The sequence below is a fragment of the Amblyomma maculatum genome, chromosome 6, assembly GCF_055883805.1.
Source record: "Amblyomma maculatum isolate TAMU_Amacu chromosome 6, ASM5588380v1, whole genome shotgun sequence".
NCBI lineage: Eukaryota > Metazoa > Arthropoda > Arachnida > Ixodida > Ixodidae > Amblyomma > Amblyomma maculatum.
In genome coordinates this window covers 78949155-78971469 of record NC_139349.1, presented here as the reverse complement: position 1 = coordinate 78971469, position 22315 = coordinate 78949155, and the positions used below count along the sequence as shown (strand labels likewise).

At 42.8% G+C, this 22315-nt stretch overlaps 1 protein-coding gene across 1 annotated transcript in view; it reads left to right on the top strand.

Annotated features, from left to right (window-relative positions):
• Positions 1–20188, top strand: part of Cbl (E3 ubiquitin-protein ligase CBL) — a 48256-nt gene extending 28068 nt beyond the window's left edge. Inside the window, exons 7-12 of the mRNA XM_084606994.1 lie at positions 7825–7899; positions 9904–10046; positions 11954–12051; positions 12508–12846; positions 15632–15746; positions 16741–20188. Coding sequence (XP_084463120.1) covers positions 7825–7899; positions 9904–10046; positions 11954–12051; positions 12508–12846; positions 15632–15746; positions 16741–16951 — 981 coding nt within the window. The 3' untranslated portion in view covers positions 16952–20188. The remainder of the gene's footprint in view (positions 1–7824; positions 7900–9903; positions 10047–11953; positions 12052–12507; positions 12847–15631; positions 15747–16740) is intronic.
• The last annotated feature ends 2127 nt before the right edge of the window (positions 20189–22315 follow it).

The following is a 22315-nucleotide window of genomic DNA, read 5'->3' as shown; positions in this document are numbered from 1 at the left end:
GTGGATACCGCCCGAACCATTTGAAGCATGTTTTTACGTGGAAGAGATGGTAACCACTTATGGAGGAGCGACGAGAAGGTGGTTGCCATGGGAACTGCCTTGCCGCTAGTTACTGTGGAAGTAAGAGCGAAGCTGCCATAGACAGAAGGTGGGACTAGTGTATGGAATGAGCAGCCAAAGTGTTGCCACAGAAAAGTGGTCACTATGGAAGGAGAGCGATATGGCAACAGTGAAGGAAGGTTGCATGGCCCATCTACGGTGAACGGCAGTACACGCTTGGGATGGCACGCTGTGGAGGAACGCTAACTAGAGAACGAGTGTGTGTGCAAAACTGAAGTGAGCTCTTTATAGGTATACATAATATGCTAGTCACTCTCATTCTTTTCCTCAATTCTTTGTTACGTAGAAATGGCCCAACAGTAATCGCTAAATATCTCCTAACTCTGTGCTAACCGTGCTTCATGTTCGTTCTGCTTTTTTTCTACATTTTGCAAAATGTACTAATGCTTTTGAAATATATGGTGTGGGAAAATAAGGTATAAATATTAAACAAGCTGCGGCTGAAAAGTACACGGTAGCAAGTATAGTATTTGTCCGTGTATTTGTGTTCTTCTTTTGCCGTGGCCGCGCTTGTACAGCAGTTTAATTTAGTATGAAACAACTCGCCCATCAAACTCCTCTGCTTCAATAAATAATGATCAGAATTTCCAGATTACTAAAGAAAAATGCAAAATAATTCATTTTCAATACTATACTATTCACTCTTATTAGGAAAAGCTCGCTCAAATAAGGAGAGTCTAGCCTACTATGCTGGGTGATGAATTTATTGTTACCTTCACAAGCTGACAGCATATGTGGAGAAATATATGCACATGAGCTTGGCATTTCAAGGAAATGGAATGCTTTTGTCTCGCAAAATTTTATTACTAATAATTATTCAGATTGAAGAAAAAAAAAAGGGGTCAAAGATGACTTTTCATTGTTGAGTAGGCTAGCACGTAAATGTCTACATCTACAGAACAAACACTTGGGGAGTTGTTATTCATTTCACCACAGCATGGAAAATTGCAAAGGCAATAAATTGGCCACGTGAGTACCCTCAGACTGCTAATTATCAAAATTATAAAATTACAGATGATGGAGAGTACTAAAAAGTGATTTCATTTTTTTCTTTTCTTTGGTCATTAATAAATAAAAGCATTTACAGGAGCCTATTGTTTTACATAAATGAGCCTTGATCATCAGAAACTTCAACAAAAAATGGTAATCTTTTGAATGAAGAAAAAAAAAATGATTTGAAGATTTGCCACACAAAGTCATCATTCTTTTCCTGTGAGCATGTGAGAGTAACTGGCATAGTCAGTTATTGTTGAATAGTGGCTTAATAATCTATCTACCAGCATATATGCCTTACATTTTACCAGCTCGTGTGTTGTAGATTGTCCATCTTTCTATATTCCTTTTCTGTTACAGCATGAAGTGTGCGTGCAGTAATTATTGATAGTTTGCATATGTCTGGGTACATATAGATTGAATCTTGAGTGTCTTTTCTGCATTTTGAAATTTCATCGCGCTCCACTGAACAGTGTCGGAAATGCTATGCCCATTGCACCAGTCTTTACCATTGCACCAAGCTTTCTGCACACCGTGACAGATGGAAGAATGTTTATAATATTGTTCCCATGATGCAGCATCTAACTACAATTTTCACAACTAACAGGAGCCTCGGCAAACACCAGGTTGGCGATGATTCCTGTCGGTTCAGGAAGGCCGCGTAGGGGTGACGGATTGAATACAGTCCTATTTAGCTTTTGTGCATTTTTCCTTCTGCTCTTAGTTGGTGCACACACGCACACATGCACTACACTCGCCAGCGTTATTCAAAACTCGCACCGGATATGCTCCAGCTGCAGAACTAATGAATATATTTAAGCAGATAAAGGAACATCGCGATGCATCCTGAAGCGACTCAGTATGAAATATAATATCTGCATTGTTCGCACTATTGTTTTTGCTGCGTCAAGTGCTACTGCTGGTCATTTACTTTGCCTCACATCCCTTCTTCTTGAGTAGCACCCAATCCTAGACATTGTGTATACATATCTCTTAATTCTAAGCAGAGTTTTCTAATTGTGGCCCACACATTGTTCACTTCTGCATACAGCTCTTGCTTTCCTCTATGCTTCCGGCTACCGCTGCTACACTTCATTTTGAGCCACTCACTCAGGTGTTTCCATTTGCTCTTGTTTTGAGTAGCCCGTACCTGTTGCTATGATTTGGACTTTGCCTTGAGATTGATGCATATCTGCTTCCTGTTTCAAAGTGTAGAGCCGGACACTACTACGAATTTCTGCTCGCAACACCCAGGATGCTGGTGAATGACAACTTAACTCTTTCGCTACCGTGCCTATTCAAATCGATCAATCTGATTGACGGTTCAAATTCTCGCGCGAGCAGTTTGCAGGCACCTAATGCCATCTAGGTTAGAAAGTGCGAAACAAACGACATCCGACATGTTTTGTTGGTTTTTTGCTTTTCGGCGCTTCTCCCGGCGTCGTTTCGGATTGCCGAGCGAGCACTTCGAGCATGGCGTCGTCATCGCGCGCAGACCCTTCTGGAAGAGATTGCGTTTATCAATCGAGCGCTTCAGGAGCTGATTTTGCGGATGCAGACAGCAGTGGCGAGCCAGAAAAAGACGTGGACACATCAGATTTAAGCACCCATGAAGAGGATGCGTCGAAGTTGAGCCGGCACATCCAGCGGGTGTGTCAGATCTATGTGCAGCGCATATTTCGATTACTAATAAATAGTTATGAGCGGCAGAGCATGTGCTCGCAGCTATATTATTTGTTTTCAAGGTCACAATGTCATGCGGACATCATTCCTTGCCAGCAGCTGTGAAGCGCGTGCAGTTTTTTCCTTAAGAAAACCAGGGAGTCGAAGTTGGTGGCACTAACTTTTCTTTTTTTTGCTGAAATAACAGCTTTTGGCAATACCCTCTGAAAATTGTCATCTTTTTATGACAAAATTAGCTCCAGAATGTATATCTTCAAATTTTTTCACGCTTGGTGTTTTTGAAGTTTTGTTTTTTTTTCAATAAGAATGATGTCCTCACAGTACAAATTTTTAAATTATAAACATTTTTTTCACTAATTTGTCTAATAAATATATATGTAACATTTATGTTATTGAATAGAACATTCTTTTAGGTACATTTTGATACCAAACAATGTAAATAAGGCATTAGTGTCTAGTCGGCAAAAAATATTTCCTTCCACCTAGTAAAAACTGCCCTTTTTCTCGTGGTAGTGAAAGAGTCAAACCCACCAAATTGTTTAAATTTTCCAAAAAAGTGAGAAAACAATAGCTTTAGAACTGCTGACTTATGCAATTGAGAGTCTCTTTATTACATTTGCATGGCAGTTTCGTAGCGAGAGTTACACTACGCCAGCCACTTCGCCTCTTCGCCGTGATCGAACTTCCGTCATGGTCGCACATTGGCCGTGGTCGCACTGACCTTGAGCTGTTGCCTAGCAACCACTAGAAGGGTGATATAGCAATCAGCCTGCGAAAACCTTTGCATTCACGTTATCTCTAGGTCACATAGGCACGTTCATACGGCTCGGTTAAAACGGGGCATTATATGTTGGCTGCTAACTTATGCTACCGCGTCACCACGAAGGTGGGAGTGAAAATAGAGAAGAGGTGCCGTGGTCGAGGGCTTTGGACCACCACACAGGAGATGCTTTCACCTCATCGCAGTTTAGTGGTCTAAAGAGCCCCCTATGGCATAAATAAAGCTGGAACCATTGAGTAAACTACTATGTGCAATAGCCATGTCTTTATTTTCAAGCCAAACCTAAGCGTAGCCATGCAGATAGCTCTCGCGTAGCTCCAGGTTTAATCGCAAGCTAAAGCACAGTTGATTTTTTTACTCTGCTTTTAAATTTTTGCTTATGGCTTTTTGCATATTGTGTACTCGGAGGAAATCAGCAGACTGAGCCCCTGCTTCTTCAGTATGGTCTCCCGAGTGCAATTGAATGAGTGCCAGAATGCACTCTGCAATGCTTGTGCACTACTGCGATGTACTACAATGCACTGCAATGTACTACTGACGGGCATGGCAAGAGATTTTCCGACAGTTATAGAAACAACACCAGCAACGCCCCCAGTGGGCAACAAAGTTGAATGCAGGCAACACTGGTGGCATCACGTGAGGGCATCATGCACTGAATAAAATGCTGTAGTTTCACATGGGGAAATGATCGCATTCTGTGCAATGCACTAGTCGACTGCTGAAGGCACATTTTCTTAGAACGTGCTAAAGATACGGCTTTTTGTGCATGCATCCATCGAGTCTCATACAATATAATATGCTGCGAACTTTGGCTCTGGAAATCTCACATTGCATAGAAAATTTTGAGAGGTTTGCCAGGTTTATGTGGATGTGCACAATTGAAAATCATCAAAATCAAATGCATCTCAATTTTCACCAAGTAACTTGCGATCGCTGAAGCATTTGGGCATAGCTTTACATGGACGCAATGAAAGTGCTGTATGTGAGTGGGAGAGACCATGCCACCGTAGCTTGCAAAGAAATTACTCTGTAAAATTTGTCAAAATAAACTGGCACTAAGTAACACGCACCGTTTTCCTCTGTCATATAGCTTGACTAAAATAGTGCTGCAGTAGATGTCTGCAGTAGAAAGCAATGCAGATTACATTGCTGTGCAAAGTACTTGCTGTAACCTCATGTCAGCAGCTATAACTTAAGTGCTTAAAATGAGAGTGTGAATCCAGTGTGTCGGCGGTTTTTCGTAGGGCTCGTGTTAGGTAAAAAAAAAAAAAGGTTAGTAGTTCACCAGCTATAGCGACACAACTTATTACAACAAACGGTCTGTTATAGTTTAGAGGAAATATTCAGACTTGGAACAGGAGCAGGTTGGGATAAGGTTTGATGGAGAATACCTCAATAATTTGGGATTTGCTGATGACACTGCCTTGCTAAGTTACTTGGGATGAACTGCAAAGAATGAGTGATGACCCAGACAGGGAAATCGGTAAGGTAGACCTAGAAATCAATGTGCAGAAGACCAAGGTAAGGCTCAACGGCCTCGGAAAGGAACAGCAGTTCACAATAGGTAGCGAAGCACTGGAAGTGGTAGGCGAATATGAAACGAAGATAACTAGGAGAATAAGGTTGGGATGGAGTGCATTTGACAAGTGCTCGCAGATTCTTACTAACAGCGTACCAGAATTGAGGCTCAAGAGGAAAGTATATAACAGTTGCATCTTGCCTGCACTTGCCTATGGGGCTGGCACGTGGAGGCTAACAAAAAGGGTTCTACTTAAGTTTGGTACAATACAGAGAGCTATGGAACAGAAAACAGTAGGTGTAACAGGAAGAATACCAAGGGAAGGAAAGCGTAGCAGGGGGTGGCAGAAAGTCAGGTGGGTAGATGAATTTAAATTTACAGGGGTTAAGTGGGTGCATCTAGCACAGGATCGGGTTAATTGAAAAGAATATGGGAGAGGCCTTCGCCCTGCAGTGGGTATAGTCTGGCTGGTGATGATGATGATGACATTTAGTGATATAGGGAACAAGCACAGTATAGGGTTTTTTCTTAATTCTGTTCTAGATTGTTAGCACCTAATTTTTTTTTCTTGACAACTGGTTCTCAATTTGGAGTCTCCGGGGTCTTTAAGGATTGCGACAACATTTTTGGGATCCTTAAAGCTTTTATTTGAAGCCTGCTACTTTTGTAGGCTGGATATGCTCAGTCAAATTTGGCATTACGCATCTTTGCTATTCTGGAGCTTGATTATCATTTCAAGCTAAAGAGAACCTCGTGCCTGGCACAGGACAAGGATAATTGCAAACCCATCGTAACGGATTTGCCTTGCAGTAGAGCTGGCGTTGGTGTTGGTGACATTTACATATCAAGACAAGAGCCATTGGTTGCAATTTTTTTTTTTACTTTTTTAGTTTACTATTTTTAACGCAAAAGTGTTACTTCGCTATGTTCACAGATTTCTGTCCGCAGACCGTGTCCACAGCAGTTGCGGGTAATTGAGAAGTTGTAGAGGTTAATGAGTGGGGTCAATTCGATAGAGGCTGATGTAATGTTGCTGCAGAAAAAAATAGGCCAATAAGTTAATTAGGTAATTAATTAGAATAACTGGTTCACAAGAAATGAAAGGCACAGTATCTGCCACACTTGTTCTGTGGACACCTGAACCACGCTGTAAGGGAAGGGAGGAAGGTGGGAGTGAAAGCGGAAAGAGAGAAACGGGTGCCATAGTGGATATGACGTCAAGGTTGTGACGTCACGCAACCGGAAGTAGAGCCAAAAAAAGAGCATAGGAAGGGATTGGCGCGCAATTTGAAAGTACCAAAGACTAAAATGGGCAAACAAGAAGTGAATTAAGCTACTAGAAGCAACCAGAAGCAACCAACAGCAGCATCCGTGCTTTCGCATTACTCCAATGTAGATTCTGCTTTGCTCTTTAATTTTTTAGTTTTACTATTTACTACTATTACTATTTTTACTATTTTAATATTTTTTAGTTTACTATTATATGTGTACTTTGATGAAACCAAACCACTCCTATCTTTTTCCTGAATAGTACTGATAGTATTATAAATAAATAAATAAATAAATAAATATAGCAGCATTGCCTCAATGCTTGAATGAACGTTTACATGCTAGTTTGTGTGTGTGCTCATGTTCAGGTCTTGCTGCACAGTTTATCCATTGTCATCACAGTGCACCTATCTTTGCACGCTTGGGCTCCTCATTCATCTCCACTTGGGCTCAAACGATTCCAGAGACATCTGTAACTGAGAATTGGTGCTTGAAATAACTGTAGAACCTTCTGAAACGGCACTTTCTCCAATAGTATTCTAGTGAAAGACGTATCGACATGGTCGTTGCGAACATTTGAGCCAAATTTAAAATCTTTACGTGGTATCAATAATTTACAAATAATTTTTAAAAAGTGCTCCCGGAAAGTGCTCGCAACCAATTAGGGCAACGCGTTGTCCCCGCGAAAACCTCCCATATGACTCAAACCTCCCATGTGATGTCATCGGGGCTTGCTGGGTGCGCCCACTCATTGGACGCTCCCAAGTGGCGCGGGCAGAACGGAGCGTGGTGGGGTGCCGGCGCGGCTTGTTTTCTTCATTTTTCTTCTTCCACGCTGGGATTCATTGAGTTGAGGGGGAAGAGGAGAAGCGTTGTTTTTGATCGCCAATATTTTCCACGTTAGTCTCCGTGCTAGCTGAAAAAGTTTTGCCTTGCGGAGGGGACTGATGGGATACCTATTACTCATGAGCGTTTTCTAGCTTTAGTGAATAGCTTTTCATGGGCCACTTAGCTTGCGACATTTTTAGTGTTGAAATTTTCGCAAAATGTGTAGGAGCTGCGCTTAAGTCTCCTTGGAACGCACTGCCTCGGCACAGATGCGCACACTTGCGATCACAGTGTATTACTGATGGGCCAGCGTTGCTTTATAGTTACTTGTCTTCAGTGTTTTGCACAGGCCAGTCACCTGAACAGAACCACCCTTTCACCATTACATGATGAAGCTCATTCAACTTTTATGATAAAACTGATTTCACTGCAGCTGAGAATACCACTAGCGCTTCACGTGCATGACCTACTTTGCTGCTAGCAAAAGAAGCAGCTGGTCTAGCTACAAATGAAGCAAAGCGCCTTGGTCTGCTTTATTGTCGCCTAGACTTTCAGGTGCTGAATGCACTTTGTGCAGTTGAAAGGATCAGTAGGTGCCGAATGCATCGAATTTTGATGATTCTGGTTTTAGGACCCGAACACATGGACGTCCTCTTTACAAGCCCTGGCACTATCACCACGAAGTGAAACAGCCGATGGAAGCAGGGTGAGTGTTATTTGACTTCGTTGTGAAAGAGGTCCAATAGGGAGTTGGGTGGCTTTCAGAAGTGCTCGTCCTTCTTGCGGAGCGAATGTGCAGACAGGGATGCAGCGCTTAATTCATGTTTGTGTAGCATACTGTCGTACTACAGGGTAGCGCAAGCCTACAAACATACAGCCACAAGCCTATTTGCCTGCAAGAGTGCAGTTTCTCGATAAATATACTTTCAATCTATCCAACAAAAAAAGTATTCTTTGCTTCCCACCGACTCATACCTGACCCTAATCTCACCACCGCTGATCAAACTAACTAAAACAAGTTATTATTGAAACCAGGGCACTCGGGCTCCATCAAAAAATGGAACGTATGAGTTACAAGCTTCAAGTCTCAGAGATGTAGAACTGGTTGTAGTATTCTTTTTTGTTTTTTTTTTTCCACAGATGTTTTCAACAGCCGGGGTGCAACTTGAAGTTATGCTTCAAACAGTGGCATAATTTGTCACTGGTTGGGCAAGCAAAAAAGTTTAGTTATGGTTAATGAATTTAAACCATGGCAAAACATAGCATGTACAATATTGTATTATACTCCTTTACCTTTTAGCCTAAACTGTCCTTTCTTCCTGTCGTTCACCTCTTTGATTTCTTCTACCTGTTTCCTTGCTATCCCTTTATTTCCACCGCCCCAGTTCAGGTGCTTCAGTTCATTTCGATAGCAGATACTGGGGCAGGCAAAAATCTTTTCCTTCCTTTATTATTATTTTCATTTTATTTAATAAAACCACTTACTGGCAAGACATAGCATTGGAAGTGCAACTAGCCTATACTTCTTGCCTTTTGTTTGGCTGCAAATCATTTTGTGCCCTATGCCATACTCGTATACCTCACTGTGCTGAAATTAAATAAGGTTCTTCCTTTTATAATATTAGTTACTTAAAATCTATATCCCATACTTACTCATATAGTGAACCTACTTTTTAACACGACAGCTTTGTGGCTACACTCAGCAGTAAGCCTGGTGGTTTTGTAGCCGTGGTCAGTGTTGTGAGTGAAGAGTAGCAAACATGCCTCTGGGAGGTGGTAGTTGGCAGATGACGTGTGACTGTGTGATTGTGTGACTTCACGAGACCACACGACACGGCAGATTTGTCAGATACTTTACGGAGGGCAATGTGGGACCTCGGAGCCAGATTCAGGCACCCTACACCAAGACTGGGCTGGCACGTTTGTACGGCTCGGTTAAACTGCTTTGTGTCTCTGTCAGGCGGTCTTTAACGTAATTTAGTAGCGTCTGACTGTGCTAATGAGTATGTACGAGGTAATAGGGGCACCAATTAAGGGATTAGTTATTAAGTGAGTAGCAAAATGCGTGCATGCAAATGAGGATGCACAAGAGACTTCGCAGGCAGGAGGTGTTAATGCTGTTGGTCAGACCCTTGTAGGTGGAGCTCAAGTGTCGGCAAAATTTATTTTTCAAGAAAGATCACTGAAAATTTGATGGGTGTGTGTATTCATTATTATGCAGGTACTAAAATATATTGAAAAGATTTGAAGCATGGACGAAAAGTAGACTGGAAATTAAGTACTTCACCTGGTACAATTTGCCTTATAGATAAAACAAAGTGATCTCTTTGGTAGTCTGTGGGCTTAAGAGCATTGTCTTTTGCCCTCAGCTCTTATGTGTAACTTGTGTAACGGCCCATAATATTATCGCAACAGAACACAACTACCAGAATTCAGCATGCAATAAGTTGCAACAATTCATAATATGGCAGATCACACAAAGAACCCTTAGTGACCTGGCATGGTTTATAATGGTCCTCGAATTCCGCTGAAAACAATCTTATTGGCTGTTCATCCTGCATGGTGACCCCGAAACACGAAGGTGGGGTCAAGTGCTGATCCTAAGGGCTCATCACATTTTCTAGTCTATTGATAGTTTTTTTCACTCGTGTTGCACGCTTGTGCACGTTTGTACTTATCTATATTTTTGCATTTTGCTTCTACACTTCAGTCCTGCAGTCGTTCACCCCTGGTGTCACCACATTCATCTCCCATGGTGACTCGTCGTATAGCGACCACAGCACCTCCTCCAGTGCCACCACGCAGGGCATCACCCACTAATACCCCTGGGCAGTCACCTGGAACATCGCCAAGGTAACGCTATCTAAGTCTAAACTCTACTAGCTCTGCAAAGTAGTCATAAATATCTGCTAGGTAGTTATTGCACCGTGCCATCAATCACAGCAGGCAGCCTGCTGTGATTGATGGCATGGTGCACTGGGAGCACTTCTGAATCAGCTTAGCACTTTCTAATACAACTAAAGATAATTGTGGGATACTGAGACACTTCAGCTCTGCCTTTAAGTGTATGACAACAAAACAGCGTTAAGGGCTCCCATTTGCTGGTGCGCCTTGTGGAGCCTCGTTTGCACCCATTCACTTTTCCCTGTAATCGCTTAACCCAGAGTCTTTTATATCTGCCTCTGTTAGCTCTCATATACTCGTCAACATACAGTCGTAAGATGTCACATTTCATGAAAGATGACCTAACACAAATATAAATCACCACTTTAACCAAGTCCTACGAACAAGCCTGCATGCATGCTGTGAGAGGCAGTGTATCTAATTCTGGATCCTAGAGACTTGAAAGGCTGGATTTTGAACTCTTGTTTCAAAGGCAAAAAATGATTTTGCAGTGCCTGCCAACTCCACCATATTGTGTAGCCCTGTGACATCACAAAAGCCTACAACCAGTCTGTGCACAGCCATGTCACATATGAACTACCATTTGCCAGAAACGTGGCCGTGATTTTTCGCTCACAACGCCAACAAAACCGACACTGGATTTTCTGCAGAGTGAGGCCTTTATCGCTGTCATATTAAAATACACATTGCTCGTATGGCCTTTTGCTGCAGTTCTTTTATGTACAGCGCATTGCACTAATACATGCGCGTCATGAATGCTTCTCCCAGCTAAACTGCTGAATCCTTGCAGCTCAAATTTTGTACATAAATGGCATTTGTTCGTCAGTACTTTTTAAACGAAATTCTTGTGGAGTATTTGCCTGATTCGTTCGGGAAAAATTGGATGTTCGTATCATCTGTGGCAGTGGCGAAGCAAAAGTAGCCACTGTCCCAGCGATGGCACCGGTGGCGCCATCTTGTTTTGTTTGCAGCAATACTGCCACAGAGATTTGGTGAAGGAAAGTAGGTGGGCAGAGCTGTTTTGCAGAAGTTTTGAAGAGCTTTATTAATTTCTTTATAAATAACAATCAGCAGTTGGCAAAAGCTGCACTGAATCTGAAAAGTTTTGTTTGTGAATTGCAATAAACATTTTCGAGCTCGGAGCGCAACGAGGTGGCGCCACCAGTGTGGCTTGCTATCCTTGGCTGCTGCCACAGATGGTGTGAATATCCAACTTTTTCTGATCGAATCAAGCTAGTACCCCAAACGGATTTGATATAAAAGCATACTCAAGTCCAAATGTGATTTCTGTACGAAATTTGGGCTGCAAAGATTCAGTGGTTTAGCCAGGAGGAGTGTTCTACGGTATGCATGTAAGTGTGCAATGCATTGTATGGCATATTGGATATCAACATGGCTGTCGGGCCAAGGTCGTCGGGCTAGCTGGCAATAATGGAGGTTATGAGGGAGGGTTGAACTTAAGTTGATTGGAAAAAGCGGCCTGTGTGTACATGTTTCTTGTGTGCCTGTTACCTCTCTTCACTCCCAGACAGTTAGCATGTTTGATTGAAAGGCCAGGCTGTTTCATTGCTTGAGTAGGCAAGGTCCCATACAGCACACTGAGTTCCAGAGAATCCCTTCAGATGCACTGAAAAGTTAGGACATCAGAGCTGCTTTCTGTTCACTTGATGCCAGAGGCTATGCCATATGTTCTCAGTGAATATTTCATCCATCTAAATGAATGTAAAATTGAGGAGAAAGAAACTGCCTATAAAATGCAAAGATAGTTGGCATATGTTTGTCTGAGTTCATTTTGAGATAGAAAAGTAACTGCTTGCAACAGAGCCACCTGACTTGCACCTGATTTGCATCTGCAGACACCAAACTTTATTCAGGCCTGGGACAGATGAATACATAAACGGTGGGGCACCTTCTCGGACATCTAGTACACCTCAAAGCTCACCTGAGAATTCTGGTAAGTAGAGATTGCAAATCAGCACATTTGCCGACTGATAATTTGAAGCAATTTTTGTTTAATTAGGATCAGCATCTGCTGGTATAGCACATATATATTATTGACACACGAATGAGCTGTGCTGGTTAAAGCATATGGCTTCGTTTGTAAATAGGGGCTCAAGAAAAAAACATCTTATGTTATGTTTTTCTTAATCTGTTCTTCCCCCACCTTTTTATCTCATTCTTGCTTATCACTTCTTGCTTTTTGTTTTATCTTCGAAAGCACTGAATAAACCTTCTGTAGGATGCATAAACTAATCTGACATGAGTGGTCTCACACAGGCTGTTCATTTCCACACCACTGAGGGACTGCTGCTAGATATTCTTTCTCGTGGAAGCAAAATGCACCAAGCAAGCATCAAACATTTGCACCAGCAGCATCGTATCTCACACTTTGTTACGGCATTGTATCCAGGGACAAGTGTGACCTACTCGGAGGTGCAGCACGATGCGGGGGGCCTGTTTGCCAGGGGCTCATGCTCTGGCTCCAGCTCCAACCCTGGCTCGGCTTCAAGCTCCAGCTCTGGCTGCTGCCTGGGGCCCAGGCCTTCGTCCTCATTTCCCCCGACCATTGTCACCCTAGCTCCATCACCACCCAACACCAACGGCACGTGGCCTGGGGGTGGCTGTGGCAGCAGCATGGCCCTGCAGCGAGCACCGTCTCCGCAGCCAGCACCCAGCGTCCACTATGCTGAACTGGCTGGCCTATTTGAAGAGCCCAGCTATGCCAACACAGAGCTCAGTGCCGGGCATGGTTAGTGACTACACAACCACTGAAGGCCTCCCCTACAAAGCACCTTAGGTGCTTGCTATTGGTGCTGTATTGGTGCAATGTTGAGAGGAAACGCATCAGCGTCAGAGAGGAACTTAAAAGGGAAGAGGGTAAAGAGTGACTGCGATGAAAAAGGGGAGAGAGGAGTCGAAGGTCACGCTTTGCTCTCTGGCTGAAGCCTCGCAGCTGCTGTTATGACATCACAGGGTCACGTGACGTGGCCGAGAGCTACGATTGGTTGACCGGATGTGCGATGACATGGCACTATGTGACAGAGCCAAGTTGGCAGATTGGCATTGGTTTTACAATTGAGGCCTTATATCTGTTGTATGAAGAGGGAAATGCTGCAGTCTGGAAAGGAGGAGCAGGGAAGTGAAGAGAGTAAAGAGCAGTAACAAAGGAGAGGAGGAGGGAGGAGGCTGAAGGCAGGTCAGTCAGGAGAGGGAAGAGTGGAGAACAGAAAAGGATAAATAAAGCGCGGCAGCTGCTTTGATGCACCAATGCAGCACCTGCTTAGCGATCATGATCCAGCATTGCGTGCTGCTTTTGCATTTATTTATGTACATAGTAAAGCACTCGCGTAGCATGGCCCTGCTGCAGTGACTCAGTGGTTCGCATGCTCAGATGCTCATACTGAGGACATGGGTTCGACCCCAGTCGCAGCTGTTGCATTTTGGTGGAGGCTAAACGCAAGGTGCCCATCTACTGCCTGATGTCACTGCACCTTCAACAACCCTAGATGGCTGAAATTTCTCGATCCTTCCATTACAGTGTACTTCAAAGCCAATGTTGGTTTTGGACACTAAAACCTATAAACCCAACCATGCGGTGTGCTGTACAAAATTAGCGCTACTGCTCATATTCCATATGAATCTCATTGATTGGCTGGGAAATTTTTAAATGACATGGATTTTGGTTGATTAAAAGGACAATTTCGAATTGTTAATGCAGGGGGTGCACTTATACTACAGAGTGTGCTAGTAGGGCAAGTTAATGTGGCAGCATTGGCCACGAAGTGAGCAAACAGAAGACAAGTATTTTGAATTGCATTCGATCATATGCGTCACCTGCCGGCTATGATTGGTTCATTGTTTCCTCGTGCAACACAAAGCATGTTTCTCATTAAGAGGATGTGGAGCTTCAGTCTTTTCGCATACTGTTCACTTCAGCGAACTAAACCATCGTGCATGGCAACTTCGCAAGTGCAAACCAGGTACAAGCTAGAAGCAAGCCATCAAGGCTACATCTGTGCTTGCCAGACGTTCACCCTGTCGTATTAAGAAGATGGCGCTCGATGTTTATAGTGTGGTGTACAGTTTAGTGGTACATTATCTGTTGATGTACAATCTTTGTCAAAAGTATATGGCCCAAGAGGTTCACTTCTAAGCACTGTAATGCGGCTGCCAACAGCAATACCGGAATATGAATGTAAGCTAGAGGAAAACGAGGGCGAGATTTGTCATCTACAAGATTTCGAATGCTAGCGTTGCTTTACGAGCCTCCTTACTGGGCTTAGAACAAAAATTCTTGGGCCGTATACTTTTGACAAAGGCTGTACATAATATGATTTATTGCAACGAGTACCCATCTGATTGGCACCCCGCCGTGGTTGTGGTTGCGGCTCTCAACTACTGTGCCCAAGTACATGGGATTGAAAAGTGGCGCTCGGCCGCTTTTCAGTGGCGATGAAAGTGCCCGTGTGCTTTGCAATGTCAGTGCACGTTAAAGAATCCCGAGTGATCAAAATTTTCCGAGCCTTTCACTACGGTGTCTCTCATAGCCCGAGTCGTTTGGGGCGTTAAACTCCATAAACCAAACCAAACCGAAATGACGTTCTTGACGAAATGTAGAATTTAAAACCGCTTGCCACAATTGTGGTGTTATATGCCTGTTTTTTATGCTTTGGCATGTCATCTCGCTCTCTTCTGACTTTTCTAGTGTTTAAATTGTGTTTCATAAATTAAATTTTTTTTTTTCGAAACTCCATTCTAACATTTTTCATCTTTACTTTATCAGTATACTTCTGCACCAGCAGTGCTCACCTAATGAGGGTAGTAATGTGGGACACAAATGCACCTTAATATGCTTATTAAGCTTATAAAAACCTTGTGCTCTGTTTATTTCGGCAAACATTTTTTGTTCTAAGAACATGCCCCCTTTTGGAGGTAATTTTTGTTCAGTTGAAGTAAGGTAAGTTTCTGATTCTTATAAGGCTCATGCCAAGATAAAAGCGAAAAAAATTCTCACCCTTTCAGGGGCTTAAATTACGCAATTTATGTTCGGTCATCATGTGTCCACATAGTGGCTCACTACTGCTTAATGGTTTTCGTTTATAGTTATCCTGTTGACTCATTATTGTCATAAGAGGTCACTTTGTCAACAAATCAGCCCATTTTAGGTCCCTGGAATCCTCCAGCTGGTTTTTGTTGTGTTTGCACTTTGAAGAGGTTTGTGTGCATGTTAAAGAACCCCAGGTGGTCGACATTTCATTTTGGTTCAGGTGTCCTCGGAAACAAGCTGACAGATACTGAGTCTTTCCCTTCCTGTGAACCAATTATTATTATTATTATATTTTGGGGACGTAGCACCTTGTATATGAAGGTTTAAGTAGTGCTCGTGTCACGTCCGCTAATGTGGACTTGGCACCTGAAGGGGATACTATACCCGTCACATACTTTAGTCTTCTGAAACTAACATGGCACTATGATGCATAGCTGTTGCACTGCATAACTTTTTTCTGTTCTGTTCACTCTCTCTCCCTTTGCAGCTGCTATTCCCATTCCTCGACAAACAGAGCCATCCCCATTGGACTCTCCACTGTGTTCACCCCTTCCTGGATCAGCAAATGGATCTGCGGGGACTAGCCAAAAAATTGAGAAGAGGTACGCAGCTTTGAAAGCCAGTGTAGTAGTACTAGTATCGATGTGGCGTTAAAACATTATATCTTGATGTGCTTGTAAATATTGGTAGACTTCCAACTTATTTTAGAGGCCACGAGAGAGTGAAGAGCCAGTTTATTCTGGATGGATCTGAGCATTCAGAAAATCTGTAGCTTGGCATGCCAAAGCTAATTGGTGCAGTATACCTGCTGGTACACCGTGATGGAGCAAGGGGTTTGATGAAGTTGCGGCATCTGATGGCAACTAGACAGCAGTAGAGCAAGCTCGGCATAGTACTAAACGATTGTTTAGGACGAAGGTGGCTATGTTTGTAGAAAGAGGGCAGTATGGGCAATTGAAGAAGAGACGGCTCTGGAAGAGTTAAATGATGTATGGACAACAAAGGAGGGCAAAGGGGCTCAGAGTAGAATTAGCAAGAGGATGATGGCAGCGGCTGCTGCTCGAGAGACTGCTTGCATTCATTGTGAAATCTGAAGTGTTCATTGCCTTTTAAATGATGTCAAAAAATTTATTGATTTCATACGTTTTCATGCCGTTTGCATTTGTTTAGTGTTTTTTTCTAAAATCCTCCTAGGTTCTCAAAACTCGCTTCTTTTGTCATATTCGTGCAAATAAGGTAAATTATACCTTTTCCCGTTAATCTATAATTCCTGCTGATATCAATAACAGCTGTATCACCGAAAAACTGAGCACATGGGAGCTAACGCATGGAAGCTATAACTTAAAATTGTCGATTTTTCGCAGAAAACTGGAAACTGAAGGCCTTATTCATGACATTGGCTGCTATTTGATATGAAGGATGCGAAGAGGATTGTGGATGTAGGAAAAAACCAAAAGCTTCTATTTTTTGGGCACGCATGCTTGGCTTTTCAAATAAATTCAGTTGGTAATCACTGCCAGGCGTTTCTTACCTATTCACTGTGGTTCAGGCATCTGAGCAGCGGGAATGCTTAGATGCTCATTTCCTTTCTCGTAGGCTGCGAGCGTTGAGGCCACTCGGTACCAGTGCACTGGAGAACAAGGAAAACGACCGTGTGAGCTACGAGAACCTGCACATGGACTACATATCGGAGCTCACCTCAGAAGGCTATGCGCAGGATGCTGTAATTCGTGCGCTGGGCATCGCACGAAATGATTTGCAAATGGCCCGGGACATTCTGCACGAGTTTGCGGGCAAGAACAAGTGAAGCAAGTCAAGTCGTTACTCTAGCACCAGACTTCAAACGCAGGGGACACACTGGCACCTTCATTGCTCGTTTGACTTCAAGGTGCAAAGACTGGTGTGTTTGATATGGTGGACGTTGATTGATAACAGGGTGGTTACTGTCGGCACCGCGGTTATACGGTCGACTGGAGAGCAAGCCAAAGATGCGCAAGGATGTGCAACGTGAAACACAGGTGGACGCAAAAGGAGTTATTTTCTTTTTGCTTCCTTTTCCTGAGATCGTGAAATATACTTCTATTTTTTCAGAACCTTAAACCTAAACGTCCAGTCACTGCGGGTATGTATTAGTGCAAACTTGTGTTCATTTCAGCTGTCAGGGCTCTGCAATTTCTCAGCCGTTGGAGAGCTTGAAAATCGAAAATGATGTACACAATGGTTACTCATACCTCTCTGCTTCTCTCTCTCTCCAGTTCTGCAGAAGAGCAAGGCAGAGTTATGCAAGTTCAGGTCTTTACCTGCGAATCTTGTCCTTCTAGATGTAGTATTAATCTTCCTTTTAACAAGACGGCTGCTTTACGAGCTGTGGAGCGACCCCAATGATTTTCAAGGTTCAGAGCTCTGAGCGTGAAGTTTGCATGCTAGTCAATTTTAGACAATGCAAAGTACAGAAGCAGAGCTTTTTCTTTGCATCTTCTCTTTGTGATCATTTTACATAGCGAAGGCCACAAGGCTGATCTTGGTTTTATGCGCCGCATGTACAGCATTTATACATAACCGTTATCATATCACATTCATATTGAATGGTTTTAATTCAAATGTTAGCAGTGTATCGCTACTAGGCGCTCTACTCGAGGTACGATCAACGCACAGCGTGACCGTAATACATGCCTGACTCGTACCATAGGCATCATGCATCGTACTTCAGTCACTGTGTGCATACATGTCTTCGTGAATAATACTGTGATTTGAGTCATGCATATAACTTATTCCAAATGTGTGCACGATGCGACTGCATTGCCCATTGTGCAGTGATGCTGTCTTCTTTGTGTTTAGCTTTTAATCTTTTCCCGTTGATTTTTTTTTTCTTTATTTCTTTTCTCGTTCTTCTGTCAGACTGGTGATTTTACGATACTTACGTTCCTTTGTATTGGATGTGCGCACCTGTCACATGACATAACCACTCGAGTTCAAACCGTTTCATGCACACACCAATACACAACAAAAATTTGTAGTAGTTTTTGGTGTTAGGGGAACTCAAAGTTGTGCATGTAAAATTATTTTTGACAGCTCCATGTTTTTATTTCAGTGATCTGCTTTCGCTGAACTTCGTTCTCTTTTTATGTTGTGCGTGCACTTATTCACCATCAGATTCTGTTCAATTTTAGTGTGCTAACCTGTGGCTTTGGCTTAATATGGTTGATCTGGATTACTACATGAACTAGCATTAATAGAAAGGAAAACGATCCATGTTAAATTTTTTTATTTAGTGTATATCACTGTTTTACATGCATCTCTGATTTGGAAAAGGAAAAATATGTAGGCATATACTTGCTTTTGTGTATGTGTTGGTAATAATAGGCGAGTTTTAGCAAAGAGACTGCATAGGTAAAGCCTTTATGTCAAGCATCAAAGGCTCTGTTGTATCTGTTACTGCAATGGGCTCATTCATGGAGCTTGTATCCCTCTAGTATATATAACCACATGACAAGTTGTATGCGAAACATATGGCAGTTTGCTTTGCCAGCAACTGTGTTCTCCAAAAAAGAAAAAAAGGAATGATGATCGAGGTATAAGTACAATTTTCATGCCCATAAAATCATCTGTTGACATCATGCGCATCATACCACTCTGATATACTTTCCGAGTGGCATTTCAGATTTTGTCCATCTTCTATTCAGTGTGAAATCTAAACTCTGTCTCGTAACACATTGTACATGTGTGTGCATGTGTCTGTATATGCAGCCTACAAGACCCTGAAAAGTAGGGCATTTGTGTAATGTAAAGCAGACACTCTTGTAAGCAAGGTGCCTGTCAAAAAAAGGCAAAAAAAAAAAAAAAAGGGAAAACAGATAAACCATCTAACTTGAGCATCAAAATACCTGAAGACACCAGCTACCAGCTCTTACTGGCAGTGAAACTGGTTCTTACTGGTTCTTACTGGCAGTGAAATTCAACCATGCCTTTTTTAACAGTGTTGCTACATGATGAGACAGTATTTCTGATCTGCTAGCTTTTACTTTGTTGCTTAACAAGCTTTTTTTGCTTTGCCATGAGGCCCTTTTCAGATATGAAAATGTGCAGTCAAGGGGTCTATAAAATGTAGATCACCTTCTTCATATTCTTTAATACAGGAGTACTGACACTAAAATTTTAGCTTTTACATTTTCTTTCTATGCTTGTAACGTTAAAGACGGCGCCATACTATTAATAGAATATAATGTAAAATTGCTGGACACTGATTTTTGAGCCTTTTTCACTGAACAGCTTTCATTTTTAATTTCTCTGCAACAAGTACCCATTGCAACATCGTAAGCCAGGTTGCAAATTACAATGCCTCAGAGAGCAGGGCAATTTCCGGTGTTATCTTGTAACTTCGCGTGGGTCAGCTGTTATAGAAACTGAACTCCTGTCATGACAACAATATTATAAATTATTTATTGTGCATTCGCGGGTTTTGTACTAACATTTATGACAACTTATTACATGCACAGCTGCCTAGGCAGGAAAACAATAAAAGCTTCGGTGTCTGTTCTCCAGTTCCAAGATAACAGCGGCATCACACAGCTTGTATCCTGATAAGGAGTCAGTTTTTGTGGGCTTTGATAAGGGTATATGTGTTTATATGCATGCAGATACTATGCCACAGCTTCAACCTGTGCCATGCATGGGGAAGTAAGCCAGTACATGTGTGCTAATTTAATACGGGGCATATGCGAAGGTTACGTGCACTAAGACGCCATGGCTGTAAGGTGCAAAGTGTTGCAATGAAGGAGATCATACGATATGTGCTTCCGAGGTTGGGAAAAGGCATTGATTGCAGTCTGGGAGTGTGTACGTGTTTGTGTCGAGTGTTTTGCAACTGCACCAAAAGTGATTCAGAGTTGTTCTTTCATGAAAAAGAATCGAGCTTTATTTCAGGTTGCTTCTTTTCTTTCAATGCAAACCCAGCTCGACCAAGCTTGTGAGATTTGCTATAGTGGTGGAGAACTCAACATGCTCTCATAAAAATCAAAATAAAATTCTGTGCCAACTCTTTTCACACGACAATTATTGCATCCATGCCTGCATTGCTGAAGTTGAATTCATGGGACACTGAGGCGACGGGTAAGTTAGCTTGCATCTCTAAACTATGACAGAGTCTAATTGTATCGAAAACAGAGTTCTCGTAAGCTGGAAAAGACCAAGAAATGAAATTCTGATAACACCGTCACAGGGTTTACAAAAATTAACATCTGAAACATTGAACACCTTCAGCCCCACTGTGGTTAGTACACTCAACTGCTGAATGCAAGGAGATGGGGTCAGTCGGCCACAGCAGCCGTTTCTCGATAAAAGTGGAAAGCAAGGTGTCTTTGGGTTGTGCATGTCTGTGTGTACGTTAAAAAAGCCCAGGTGGTCAAATTTCCGAGCCCTTTATTATGAATTGTCCCACATAGCCATAGTCTTTTTGGGCAACTTTAAACCCCATTAACCAAACCAAGCCAAGCCTTTTGCTTTTCACGTGAGGTCTGCGAAAAAGTGCTCAAGTTGCACGAAAACAAAGAAAATTAAAGGTTTTTCACATGTTAAACTTATGGCAAGACTTCCCTGCTTAGTGAACAATCTCGAGGCTGGGAAGAAGAGCAGCACGGTTGTCAACACTTCCTGTCCTCCCCTACAAAATGGCACCCTAAGACTCTTTTGATGGTGGGCTATAAAGAAGGATAATGAATCGCACTTGAGCCAAAAAAACCATGTCTTGAAAGTGACATGATTTGGCGCGAATTATTACTTGCTTAGTAAATTCACTGCGAACTGTATACTTCCTTCGAAACCATCTTAAACTTTAAAAGGTTTGCGTATGTGTTTGTCGTTCGCCGCGGTTACAGGTATGTATACAGCCGCCCAAATCTACAGCTGGCGTGCTTGATGGCCGCATTTTTCGTGCTAGTTCCTGCGACTTAGGGCAAATAAAACATGCTGGCAGGTCAATTTTAAGCAAAAGCTTGGTGAGCCTTTGCTTGTACTTGGACTTTTCGCAAGTTTTAGCTCCTCTCTAATGCTCAGAATCCCAGAAAATGGGGCCTTTTACGGATACCAGTTAAAGAATTTGCCATGCAGGTATATGTATCACGCTAACTCGCTCCGTGACTTGGCTTCTTTTTTTGTGCCCCATATTTGATCTTCACATGTAGGCAGCGTCCTTGAACTTCATATTTTTCTGCGCCATAGCATGGTGCACCATTGCTGCATATATGGGCACGCCTGCATCGGCAGCTAGCACATTAAGTGACGGGCTTTCCACTATGACAAATTATTATTTACATGCAACATAAATAAAAGACGTTTTTATTACTTCTGTGCTCATGACTCAGGGGTATGCGATCGAAATATTACCCATCATGCGAGCTCGAGCTCGATGTCTATGCTGCTTTTTATCTGAGGCAGAGGCGGATGATGCAGTAGCGTTGAAAGCATGCCAGCCAGTGCTAAAACTTTGCCAGAGCGATGGGGATGCTGCATAGAATGCACACCGCGAAACTGCTTCATGAAAGTCCGATATGTGCGTTCCATCTCACCCGGTTACTGCGAGCATAGTCATGTTCGACCACGAACGGGGGTCGATTAACATATTGTTTATACTTGTCGGTAGGTCAGGAAAATTAAAAAAAAAAAGGGGGGGATTAAGCTAGGCTTAACACAGCTAAACCTAAGTATAAGTGAAAGCGCCTCCATGGTTTTCTGCAGACCTCGGGACACCACATCCGGGTCTAAAGTACGAAGATATCAAGGGCATTTTGAAGGGAGAGGTACCAGGAGGTGAGCCAGATGGGCAGTGCACAGTGCCGGTGGAGGGGAAGAAATGTGAAATGTTGTGGTGACAGGTATATATATAGTGTATTTGTGGAGATATATGTACCGGTACGAATGAAGTTTGCTGGGTGTGGGAATAAAAAGCGAAGCAGCAACAGAAGAATCGCACCGCCCGCTCTGTGCACCACACGCACGCGCGGAGAAGCAGATTTGATATGCACAAGTAGCGAAGCAGCAGCAGAAGAAGAATCGAGCGTCGCCCGCGCGTGCACCACACGTGAGAAGAAGAAGCGGGCGGCGAGCAGCTAGGGCACCGGTCATGCGGTTGAAGGTCGGCTGAAGGTCAAACTGCGGCGTACAACGTGTCACCGCT